Source organism: Dunckerocampus dactyliophorus, chromosome 3 (genome assembly GCF_027744805.1).
Source record: "Dunckerocampus dactyliophorus isolate RoL2022-P2 chromosome 3, RoL_Ddac_1.1, whole genome shotgun sequence".
NCBI classification, from domain to species: domain Eukaryota; kingdom Metazoa; phylum Chordata; class Actinopteri; order Syngnathiformes; family Syngnathidae; genus Dunckerocampus; species Dunckerocampus dactyliophorus.
Window position 1 is genome coordinate 29380182 of NC_072821.1, and position 12898 is coordinate 29393079.

The 12898-nt window shown below is 39.5% G+C and overlaps 2 protein-coding genes across 4 annotated transcripts in view; one reads left to right on the forward strand and one right to left on the reverse strand.

Annotated features, from left to right (window-relative positions):
* LOC129178186 (serine/threonine-protein kinase BRSK2-like) overlaps positions 1-12898 on the reverse strand; it is a 122479-nt gene that overhangs the window by 10063 nt on the left and 99518 nt on the right. The gene's annotated exons all lie outside the window — the stretch shown is intronic.
* LOC129178192 (USP6 N-terminal-like protein) overlaps positions 1-12898 on the forward strand; it is a 24020-nt gene continuing 11122 nt past the window's right edge. The window contains exons 1-8 of one of the 3 annotated variants that reach the window (XM_054770181.1): positions 1-218; positions 2199-2270; positions 4037-4117; positions 4196-4235; positions 7371-7465; positions 7799-7906; positions 8607-8716; positions 9374-9422. In XM_054770181.1, coding sequence (XP_054626156.1) covers positions 7427-7465; positions 7799-7906; positions 8607-8716; positions 9374-9422 — 306 coding nt within the window. In that variant the 5' untranslated portion in view covers positions 1-218; positions 2199-2270; positions 4037-4117; positions 4196-4235; positions 7371-7426. Of the gene's footprint in view, positions 219-2198; positions 2271-4031; positions 4118-4195; positions 4236-7370; positions 7466-7798; positions 7907-8606; positions 8717-9373; positions 9423-12898 lie in introns of all 3 variants that reach the window. The other 2 variants (XM_054770180.1, XM_054770179.1) reach the window with 2 other exon arrangements.

Sequence of the window (12898 nt, forward strand, 5' to 3'; positions counted from 1 at the left end):
AATCCATGTATTTCTATACAGAGGATACATATTTACGTAGTAGGGGAGGATGGTAGCAGACAATGTCGGTACATGAGCAGGACATCACTGGTACATGAATACAAAATGTATTTAAAAGCTATGAATTGAGTAAAGAAGACTATCGTTGGATTCTGGACTGTCAAAGACAGACGAAGACGTAGAAGAAGAAGGTTTGTTGGTAAAGGAAGAAAAACAAGGTAATGTACTTATTAGCTTACATTTCTTATATTTTTTATTTATGTCATATAGAAAAAACACATCGCTGCTGCTGCTGCTTCTGCTTGTTGGTTTGTTTATCGTCACAACGCTCGACGCGTACTAGCTTGCTACCATCCGGAAAAAACACTTCATCATTAAACATTAAAACAACATGAATCATGCATGCCGACTCTTTGTTTATTGTACCGAAATGGTGACGCTGCTGTTGGTCCTGATGCTGCATCGTTACACTGTATTCATCTTATATTCATCAAACAATCTGTCACAGCATACGTAAACCTTTTCCACCGAGGGCCACATACTGAAAAACGAAAGGATGCAAGTGCTACTTTGATATTTTTAGATATTTTGTAATTGTAGCTATGCTAAGAAGTTATATATAGTTCATCTCAGCTTCTCAACATCTCAGCTTTGTGATATGGGTGAAAAATCATATTTTCCAGCTATTTCTATTTCTTGTAAATGTTCTTCTTGTAATTATGATTGTATTCCCATAATATTTTGTCTTGTCGTAACATTAGAACTTTTTCTGCAGCCCGATTTTCCAAAAATTACAACTTTATTCGTTGTTTGTTTTGATTCTCTCTCTGATTGTTGAGTTGCGCCATTGCTGCTGAGGTTGGACACAGTGACAATCAATTTCAACTTCTTAAAAGATCCTGGGACTTATGGAACAATTGGCTGTCCGTCAAGACGATCCTCGGCGAACATTTCCTGTTTGGAATTCGCGCGAGAGCACCTAACATAGGACTTTGAAAGGTGGAAGAGAAAAAATGTAAACTTGACGGTTCTGATGTCTTCCAACATTACCAGCAGGACAAGGAGATCCCACCTGAGATCTTTTCCACAAGGCACAGTGGAGGGGGCGCCATCATGATCTGGAGTTTTTTTTCCTTCAATTAAACAATGGGGCTTCAGGTTGTACAGGGGCGTCAAACGGCAGCGTCAAACATATAATCCTGAAAATGTGTTACGAAATAAGTGTCTCACTTGTGTGTGGTATCAGGAGCAATGTTGAGTGACAGTTGAGTGAAGTATGAATAAAAATGAACAAAAGAAAATGGACAGTAAAAATATATTTTCAAATAGTACATGTGTTTAGTGTATTTAGCTAATTGCCCTTACAATATCATATTCAGTAATAATAGAGAATATAATCTCAGTTATGGTGTGGTGCTGTGTTCTGGAGAAGGTTGCACTTTCCAGATATTGCTAATCCAGATGTTTTGACGTTTACTCTTGCGTGTGCAGATTAGCAGTGGAATTAATGCATTGTAGATTAAGAAGGATTAATACTAACATTAATAATGCTTCCATTGTTTGGGGATGATCTGTAAGTATTCATCTGGCTCAAGCTGGGATCAGAACCATGGCCCACATAGATGTAAACATAGAAGAACCGGAAGAACACAGCTAACTGTTACATGTCCTGCTCCGTCGCCACTTCAAACCCTTGTACACGTCAACACTTCATCATATTTTTCCAGTGTTGTGAGTACAGTAAAGCAACTCTTCTGCTGCTGCAAATGCTTGCTAGAAAGCAGCGATGTCGCTCCTCCACAGGGGAGGTTGTGGGGGGTGCCATGGGGTGGCACCCCTCTGATATCATGGTTTGTGAATGACTGTAATGTGTAGAAGAATAATTGCATCAATGATCAATGTTGCTACACATGTGGAAGCAGGAGCACCTACTACAGGGAGAGAGAAGCAGCCTAGTAACATACAACACGAATGGATTAGACAACAATGCACGTGGCAATAGCTTTACAGTATCATTATATTCAAATTATTATAGTACGTTAGCTGCTTGTGAAGTGTATTTTAGTTTTACACAAGTCATTGGGTCGATCCCATTTATTGAAGACTTTTTTTCTGCCTCCAATAATAATAATGCTGGATTTTATTTATGAAGGTTAGTCAAAGACACTCTCTAACTGCTTTGGCTGTGCTGTGTGCAGATTGACATGAAGAAAGACATTGAGACGCTGATAGCTGAGGAAAGAGCTGACATCATTTTCAAATATACTACGGTGAGTATTGTTGTAAATACTCTACATATCTTGTCTCTGGAAACCAGTCAATCACAGCAACTAGGTGTGTCATTTAGTGTCATTGAGTGAACGATCAGCATTAAATGTGTATGTACGGTGTTTGTGTTATGTGTAACACATCTCTGGATGACAAGAGAAGTGTAGTGTAGTGGGCGTGTGCAGGCGGATGCAGCAGTCCTACCAAAAATACTACAATTGTTACATAATATGCACACCAAACGTAACTGTAGAGAGGAGTGATCGCATTTGCATTGGCGATGCTGCACGTCTACAGTAAATGTGTATGACCTTTACCTGTATGTGTGACCTTCGCCTCTATGTCCCCCTTGAAAGTTGGACGCCACCTGAGGACATCTTCTCCTTGCCAAAAGCTACAGTCATGAGTTAGTTAGGACCAGTGTAGATGTATTTAATAGTCATTTCATAGGAGATGCCAGTGACTTCCAGGAAAGGCTGGATGGCAACCAAGGAAGATTGATGACGCTGGATGGACACATGACCTCCAAGAAAGACTGGCGTAGCCCAAGTGCAGAAAGGCGGCATTCCATGTTTCTCCAGGTGCTTGGAACATGTGGGCGTCCCCAACCAGCTGTTCCGGAGGCCAAGGAGAGCAAAGACAATCTCACAGATGTCTGCCTCGACTTGGCTAACGTATACCAATCAATCCCACATGGCCTCATCATCACATCTATGGAACAGGACCCTATCCCCCATCTCATCAGGGGAATGATTACCAGATACTTCGGACCCAGTGGTAGGACCTTCAAAAGGGAATCAAAACAAGCCGCATCATCTCTCCCATCCTGTCATCGGAATGAACCTGCTCGTAACAGCCGCAGGAAAGGAAGTCCGGCACTCACCAAACCAAACCAGCACCATTGTGTAGCCTATGCAGAGGAAGAGGAACAATGGCACACATTCTGGCGGGATGCAAGAGAAGTCTCAGCCAGGGAAAATTCAGATGGCGCCATGACAAGGTTTTCTGTGCACCGGCTGATGTGTTGGAGTGGGTCAGACATTAAAAGCATCAGACAAAAATCAGAGAAGGGGACAACCCACTAGCCCCCAAGAAGACCAAAAAGGGCCTCCTCTAAGCAGCACAATCCTGGGGGATGAGGTTGGGCCCCCAGGTACTGCTGAAGTTGGACGTGGTCTTATGGTCTGAGGAGGCAAGGAAGATCATTCTATTCAAATTGACAGTCTTGTGGGAAGATGGATGCGAGGAAAGCCACCAAGTATCAAGACCTTCTTGAGCGGTGCAGAGACAAGGGGTGGTGGACCTGGCTATTCCCAGTGGAGGCCTGGTGTCGGGGTTTCCCACCCCAGTCTGTGTGGGAAATGCTTTCAGCTCTGGGAATAGCAGGAAGGGAGTTGTCCGTAGGTTAGGCGAGGCAGCAGAAAGAGCCTCTTGCTGGCTCTGGAATAGGAGGAAGGAGTTGAGCTGGAGGCCAGGAGATGATGGGCAGTGACAGACCACCCCTGCCGACCTGCCAACTGGGAGGGCTTTGTGGTTCAGGGTTCAATCAAAAGTGATGGTGATGAATTGAAAGTTGGACGTCACCTGATAACATCTTCTCCTGGCCTTAACTACATCATGCAGAGTGAACCCGAATCAATGTAGACGTATTTAATAGTATGACCTTCACCTGTATTTGTGACCTTTACCTTTATGTGAGACCTTGTCCTGTGTTTGTGTTTGTGTTTGTGTGTGTGTGTGTGTGTGTGTTTGTGTGTGTATAGGGCAGGCAGGGAAGGGTGGCGATTGATCCATGGGAAGATGCTGAGTGTCATATCTACAAAGTTATTGATCGCTTTGGCTTCATGCAGTAAGTCATTCATCATCTTTTGTCTTTCTCAGCCGGTTGGAAATCACCTTTCCCTCATTTCGACATTTTTGTTTGCAGTGAGGATGACTTCCCAGAACCTACTGCATATGAAGAAAAGGTACAAAGTTCTTTCAAACGTGATAGCTACAACGCTATGTTACGCTGTCGTCACGGTTTGGTACGTACCTCGCTTTTATGGTCACAGTCCATTTTGGGTACACAAACAATTATTAAACTAGTATTACTATTCAACTATTATTTCACATTTGCATTTTGTTTGACAATTTTACAATATTGAAATTGTAATATTATGAGAAAAATGTCATTTTACAAGAACCAAAAGTTGTAATTTTATGTGAAAAAGTGATATCATTCTTTACCAGAAAATACTGCTACATTACAAGAAGTCAGAATATAAAAAAAGTTAAACATTTACACGAAAAAAATGAGAGAAAGTTGTACATTTTTAAGAATGAAGATGCAATTTTACTTAAAAGAAAGTTGTAATTCTTTGAGAAAATAAGTTATACTTTTATGAGAAAAAGTAATCATTTTTTCAAGAAATTTTGCCAGAAAAAGTTTTAATATTGAGAAAAAAATCCGAAATTTTACAATAAATGACTAAACAATTTTACGAGCGGAAATTCGTCATAATATGAGGGAAAAAATGGTAATTTTACAAGACAAAAGTTTGAATTTTACATGAAATATATTGTTATTATTATGGTTTAGTTTATTTTGAACATGCATAGAGCTTACATTGGAATACTTCATGTTACAATTCACAATACCACATGTCTGAAAAGGAGCAGGAAGAAGCGGAGCTTATTTAACCCTACTCTCGCTTTGTTTCACATCAATTGCTAATGCATTTGTTCACTTCCTGTATTTAACATGCGCTATTTACATTATTCTTCCATATAATAAAAGCAGTTGTACCATTCTCCAATCCAATCATTTGTGGTCTTTATAGCTAAAAGTTTCCACTTCCAAGTCCTGCAGTCCTTCATGTTGTACTGTGAATGTCATTGACTATACAGGTAGATACATGGTTTCCTAATTGAGCAGGCCCTTGCAACGTGGTCGTGATGTCAAATGTCAAATATTATTCAATCTCATCTTCCAACTGCATCGTTCTTTGTTTGTGGGTTGTATCCTCCATTCTCCTTGTTGGCATGGTAATGTGATACAGTAGTTAATGTTTATCCAGATCCTTGATGTCTTTGCACAACAAGCACACTTGCCTCTGTTGGTCCTCCATTTAGCTTGATGTGTATTTTGCCGTTGGGTCGCCAAGTACCTTGAATCCTTCCCTGCTTCCTCAAGTCTCGTACTTTCTTGGCCATGTCAGCATTGTTTTTAGTAGATGCTCATTCATGTAGACATTTTGTAGCCGCAGTGCGGGTTTGAATTCCCTGTTGGTGAACTTAACGATGATGACGGGTGTGGCGTTGTTGCAACCAACTCCTTTGATTGTAGGAAATTGGCAGTTTGTTGCTTTGTTTAAGCAACATCCATTTCTGGTTCTTGCCTGTTCTGGACTGCCCTGGCATTTGTCCTGGGTGCAATTTGGAGCCCCGTGAGGATCACATCGTGCATTCATCCATTGTGATCCATCTCATCAATTGTATTTTTCATTTGCTAAATGATTTTTCCTTTGCTTCTTTCTCTTCCTCAAGAGTGGGGCGCAAGGCAGCATTATCATACAGATTTACTTTTATATCATCCTGTAGTACCTTGATATCATTACGGAGTGCTCTGTTTTCCTCCATAGGTTTTTTTTTACCTCCTTAAGAGCAGTGTGCACAGCAGTATTATCATCTTGCAGTTCCTTGATATCATCCCGTAATGCCTTGTTATCCTTGCAGAGTGCTCTATTTTCCTCAAGGTTTGTGACCTCTTCATAGATATCCGAGAAACCCATCTTGAGGCTGTTGTTCTGTGCTTGCAGGCCTCTTAGATCTGGCCTTATTTGTGCTACAGTTTCCTGCTGTTGCTCTTTCATCTCCTCCTTCAGGGCGCAAAATAACAAACCAAACTTTCTGTACGTCTTCATCTAATTGTGAACCCAGATTTACATTCTTCAAGGCACTATATAATGTTAAATCCTCATTATTCAACTCCCAGGATGGCACTGTGTATGATTGTGGACCGGGATTTCCAGGTTCTGTAACGTTTTGTTTGGCATTGTTGCTTAGCAACTGCCTAGATTGTAATTTTATGCGGAAAAAGTATTTTTCAGAGAAAATATTTCAATGTTAAAAGAAATTACTATAGTTGGACTAAGAGATCGAGTTTAAAAAAAATGTAAAAATAAAAAAATATCTATTTTAAAGGCCTTGTTATGCAAAAAAGCTGTACATTTCCCAGAAATACATTGCAATTTTAGAAAAATGAAAGTTGTAGTTTCATGTGAAAATAAGTTGTACTTCTATGAGGAAAAAGTAATAATTTGTACAAGAAAATACTGCAGTTTTACGAGAAAAAAGGAATATTTTAAAAATTAATTTGAATTTGACAAGAAATGATCGCAATTTTATAAACTGAAAGTCAGCATATTACGGGAAAAAGATTTAGAGAGAAGAGATTTATTGTAATTACACATGAAAAGTAATATTTTGTAGGAAAATAACGCAGTGTGAGAAGAAAAAACATGTGAGAAAAAGTTGAAAAATTTACTAGAAAACCTAAAAAAAAAAAAACAACTTTAAAATGCAAAAAAGTTATGAATTTCCCAGAAATACGGTGCAATTTTACATAATGAAAGTTTTAGGTGAAAATATTTTGTACTTCTATGAGAAAAAGTAATAGTCTGTACAAGACAATAAAATACTGCAATTTTACAAGAGAAATGTAACATTATGAAAAATAATAACAATTTGATAAGAAATTATTGCAATTTATAAGATGAATTGTCGACATATTGTGGGAAAATGTGACGTTCCAAGAAAAACTAATTCTGCAAGTTTAAAGTGGTCATATTATGAGAAAAGTCTGAATTTTATTAGAAAAAAATACAGCGTAGAAGATAAAAATGTTAATATGATAATTTGTAATTTCACAAGATTATATTCATTGGACTGCCAGGCAGTTTGCAGTCATTTTAAACATCACTAAAGCTGTTTACGCAAAAACTGAACAGTTTTATGTTTGCCATTTTGTTTCAAAATGACCCAACCTGTCACTATAAACCAAGGTATGTACCGTCACGTGATGAAGGTGTGGCGTTACACTCCTACGGCTTGATTTTCAGTTTTCTTTCCACAGCTGAAGCAAGTGGAGGTAGAGAGAGCAGAGAAATGGGTGAAGATGGTCAAAAAGTGGGATAAATACAAAAACAGTGACAGGGTGAGTATCCGGGACTGAAACGTCTATTCTAGACATACTTTATTAATCCCTGGAGGCAAGCAAAGGTCTTTATTTGATGATGGAGTCATGTTTGATGGGTTTTTCACACACATAATTCCTTCATCATTATTATTATACGTGAAGCACAGATGTTTAAATCAATAATCGTACATCTTTGACATGACTCAGCAGTGTTGTACATGTCGTCTATACAGTATGTACTATATCCACCATCATTTGACTGGACATACTTCAACACACCGTTTCATAATGCGCATTTGACGTGATTGCATTATTTTCAGGCTTGACTTTCTTCTGGCTTTGTGCTTTCAGATGGCCAACCGGGTGTATAAAGGCATCCCCCTGCAGCTCAGAGGTCGCGCCTGGGCGTTAATGTTGGATGTGGAGAAGACCAAGAAGGATAATGAAGGCAAATATGAGGTCAATAAAAATATATCACAATTACAGTAGTAACTACATAATTACAGTACAGCACAGTAAAGTACAGGGAGCAAGGTGGTTGCATTGTGTTGCTACGGCAACTGCTATGTGACGCTTGTATCGGTATACGCATACTATACATCCACGTAACAACAAGAACTTCAGCTAAAAGTGCAACCAAACCCATTTTATAAAAAAAGTAGACAATCAAACCACGAACACTTCCATGCACAAATGTGGAAAACATGCAAGTATTTTGTTAGTAGCAGTGGTGTGCTGTCAGCAAAGCCCACTCTCTGGCCTAAACACTATCATAAGCACTGACCTACATTTACAACTTCAATTCAAGTCTTTCTTCCATGAAATTATAGTAAACAAAGCCCAGTTCCACACCAGATTCTTCAATATTCATCTATTGATATCAAATATCCAATTCTTCTTTCATCTCTGCTGATAATCCTTAGCACCTAAATGCTTCAGTCTGTTCTTCAATGCTAGTTTTTTGTTGGACTTGTCTGCCGGAGCTCCATCATATATTAACAGCAAATAGAGCAAAAGCAGTCCAGTGCTGTGACGCTACCAAGATGCAGCTCATGAAAGCAAATATTATGCATTTTGCTGGCCAAACATGCCAGCTTTGTGTACACGTAACTATGATCATTTAATCATCGTCAATTCACTGACCTTGTGAACTGTCCAGAAAATGAAGGAGCAAGCCAAACTCTACTCGTCTGAAGTCAAACAAATCGACCTTGACATCAACAGGACCTTCCGGAATCACATCATGTTCATGGATCGCTTTGGAGTCAAGTAAGTGCTCAGTTTTGTGTACGATGGACTGAGAGCTTTACGCACTAGCAGTACAGTATAGTGTTGAATTGTAACATTTGACACCCTACTAAAGGATCACAATTTTTTAATGGATTAAAAACGAGCTTTCATGGCAAAAAAAAATAAATAAATTTTGAAAGTGAGATACTGTAGCTCGGGATGGGCAAACCTTCTGACTCAGAGGCCTCACCGGGTTTAAAAATGTGGTATTTCTGGCTAAAATATTGTCTGTAAAAGTGTCATACAAGCTGCTGCTGTGGTTGGGTCCCAATCTGGAGGTTGTTTTGCGGTACCTCATGCAAAAAGAGTTATAATGGCTATCATGACACACCAACTCGAAAAACAAAATAGAATTCGGAGGGGTTTTTTTACATCAAGAGTATGTGAACATCCCTCCTTGTTTACAACCTCTTTTGCAATCGAGCAACAACACCGCAAAAATGCGACAAACATGGCGATGCTGGTTGCTCTGTACAGAAACCCCCACTCTGCTTTGTATCAAAACCTGGAGATGCACATACAGTAAATACAGTAGTTTATGTGAACCTTTAAGAAGCAACACATGTTTGAAGTTGCTTTCTGTTTGTGTGTTGTATCACTTATTTGTTCCTTTGGATTCCATGTCACCTTTTTCAGACAACAGTCCCTCTTCAACATTCTGTCTGCATATTCAGCCTACAACACAGTAAGTGTCTTTTGTTTGCATCTCACAAAGTTAATACACAGCGGAACCTCGGTTAGCGTGTTTTTCGGCTAATGTAAAAAATATATACCAAAATTTTACTTCGGTTTGTGTGCGCTTTCCGGTTAGCGTACAATATGGCGCGCATCGTGTCATGTCATTAATACACCGAGTCTAACTGTGTTTTGAATGTATTTTTATTTCATATCATCCTTGTTAGCATCCTATTAGCTTGCTAATACATGGCAAACAGGAAGCGGAAGTCAGCTCTGTCACCTGTCTATGATGTCATCAGCGGTTGACTGGGAACTAACACAGTTACACCACAAGTCTAAAAAGTTATTTATTGAGTTATTTATTAAACTCAATAGTGTTTCTCACCTTCTTTTATCAAAAAGCTGGCACCTGCAACTTTCTTTGGCTCCATTTTGTCTTATTTTGCTGTCATCAAAAGAAAAGCAAAGACTTGAGGTCAGAAACACCATTGAATTAAATAAATAACTCAGCAAAACACCAAGGTTAGTTCATTTATACTTTTCATTTATGTGTATTTATACTGTATGTGTTTAGAATTGTTTTCTACATGTAAAACCATAAACACGTGTTTTGGGTGAACATTTTTGGCTTTCTGGAAAGGATTAACTGGATTTACATTATTTTTTATGGGCAGCATTTATTTGGTTAGAGTACATTTCTGTTACAGTCGGACCTTCTGGAATGGATTAATGATGCTAACCAAGGTTCCGCTGTACTTCAAATCCATCGTCGTGCAAAGTATTTCCTGTTTTTATTTTGTGGTGGAAGCAGTGTCTGTTTTTCTGCCGATTCAGCACTCCAGTAAATCTGACACTGGCGTGAGGAGAACATTCCAATATATGTGTGGAAAGTCTTTCCACATGCTTCATTTGTTCTGGAGAATTTTCAGTCTGTCTGCAGTCATACACGAAAAGGAGCGAGCTTGTCATGTTTTCAGGGCAGCCCGTTTGCGCTGCACTGTATCATTCCGCAGAATTGAGTACGCACACAAAACACCCTACACGTTGCTGACTCACTCACTGTGCATTTTTTATTGAGAGTGACTGATGAATAACCCACCATGGGGCCAAGGAAAGTCGCAAATGCCAGCAATGGTAATGGTATCATTTATTTGAACATGCACACAAGTTACATTGGAATACATCACATATTACAGTTCACAGAGATGCATCCCAAAAAAAGTCGGAAGAAGAGAGCAATAGACGGAGTGATTTTTGAGGACGAATTTTGCTTTATTCAATATTGATGTATTTCTCATCACTTTATGTTGCAAAAAATTTGATAAAGAAGGAGAGAAACGCTATTGAATTTATTTGTGTGGGTGTAGCTCCTCGCCGTCTTTCCCAACAAGAGTCATGTAAAATTACGATTATTCTCTATAAAATGTGTATTTTGCTCATATTTTTGGACGCCTGGACCGGATTCATTGGATTTCCACTATTTTCTATGTAAAAAATTGTTGCAGTTGTTTGTTTTTTTTCGGACCTTTTAGAGCAAATGGAACCCTTTTACTTTTTTGTGTTGTTTATGTTGTGGTGTAGTTGTGTAGATATTTGAGCTGTCACAAAAACAAAAACTATTTGTGTCAAAGTGAAAGTTATGCTTCACAAAGAGCTCGTTTTCTCCCTTTTGTAGTCGCCAACTGATATCGTCCTGAAACGTACCCATGTCCTGCTGCTCGTTACTAAAGAACGGAAAAAGATTTTTTTCTGATGAAAGAAGGCGGTCCAACCTTTCTTTTGGTAGGTTCCATGTTTAGTTTAGCCATAGAACACAATATTCTGTGTGCCTTGAAAGATGAGTCAAAATTAGGGATCCTCCAATCATGGTTTTATGCTGCCGATACCGATACCAAATCACACACGAGTGAAATCGTCCGATGCCAGTCACATAGATTACGTGTACATTTTTAAATTTACTATTGGCTATATCAGGGGTCACCCATATTTTTCTTGTGACAGCTATTTTTACAAATTGAAAATTGTGCAAAATTTGTTTTCATAGCATATTTCAACCCAAACTAAAGGAATATGCTTGTTTTACCAGAACATTAACAAAATGCTGGTATCCACAACTCACGTTTTGTATTTCAGAATGCATTTCCTTCTAGTGTTCTCTTTTTAACACGCCACACCGGCGGAGACATTTTCTGCGGCATGTTTTGCAGGTTTCAAAACTTATACTTTTACAACGACAGGAAGTCCCACATGGCAGACATGCTTGTTTTGGCTTTGTGAAGGGAAAGTGGGCGGGAGACGGTCGCTATAGGCTGGATGCTGTAATGGGGGCGGAGGCGATTGGCGTTATAAAGCTTTTTCACGGGAATCGGCAGATACTGATCGGTGGCCGATCGATCGTAGCACCCCTAGTCAAAATCATCCAAAATGGGCGGTACTGAAGGGGTTGTCTTTTGAAAAATGGCTGGGATTGAATGAGTAAAGGGAGAAAGAAAAAAATCAAAACCTAAATGTCTCTGCGTCAAAAAGTGATTGCCTCGTCCTGTTAAAACATAACTGAGATTAATTTTGATCTACTGTATCAGTCTGGAAAAGGTTAAAAAGCCATTTCTAAAGCTTTGGGACTCCAGCGAACCACAGTGAGAGCCATTATACACATATGGCGAAAAGATGGAACAGTGGTGAACCTTCCCAGGAGTGGTCGGCCAACCAAAATGACCCCAAGAGCGCAGAAACGACTCATCAAAGAGGTCACAAAAGACCCCACAACAACATTCAAAGAACTGCAGGCCTCACTTCCCCTTAGTTAAGGTCATTGTTCATGACTCCGCCATAAGAAAGACACTGAGCAAAAACGGCCTGCATCGTTCAAAGTGCAAAGACGAAAACCACTGCTGAGCAAAAGAAACCCACTAAGGCTCGTCTCAATTTTGCCAGAAAAGATCTTGATGATTCCAAAGACTGTTGGGAAAATACTTTGTGGTTTGACAAGACAAAAGTTGAACTTTTTGGAAGGTGTGTGTCCCATTACATCTGGTGTAAAAGTAATCACTGCTATCAGAAAAAGAACATCATACCAACAGTAAAATATGGTGGTGGTAGTGTGATGGTCCGGAGCTGTTTAGCTGCTTCAGGACCTGGAAGACTTGCTGTGATAAATGGAACCATGAATTCTGCTGTCTACCAATAAATCCTGGAGGAGAATGTCCGGCCATCTGTTATTGGCCTCAAGCTGAAACCAACTTGGGTTCTGCAGCAGGACAATGATCCAAAACACACCAGCAAGTCCACCTCTGAATGGCTGAAGAAAAACAAAATGAAGACTTTGGAGTGGCCTAGTCAAAGTCCTGATCTGAATCCTATTGAGATGCTGTGGCATGACCAGTGTGGCTAAGTTACAACAATTTAGCAGATGAGTGGGCCAAAATTCCTCCACAGCGCTGTGAGAGACTCATTGCAAGTTATCGTAAACTCTTGATTGCAGTT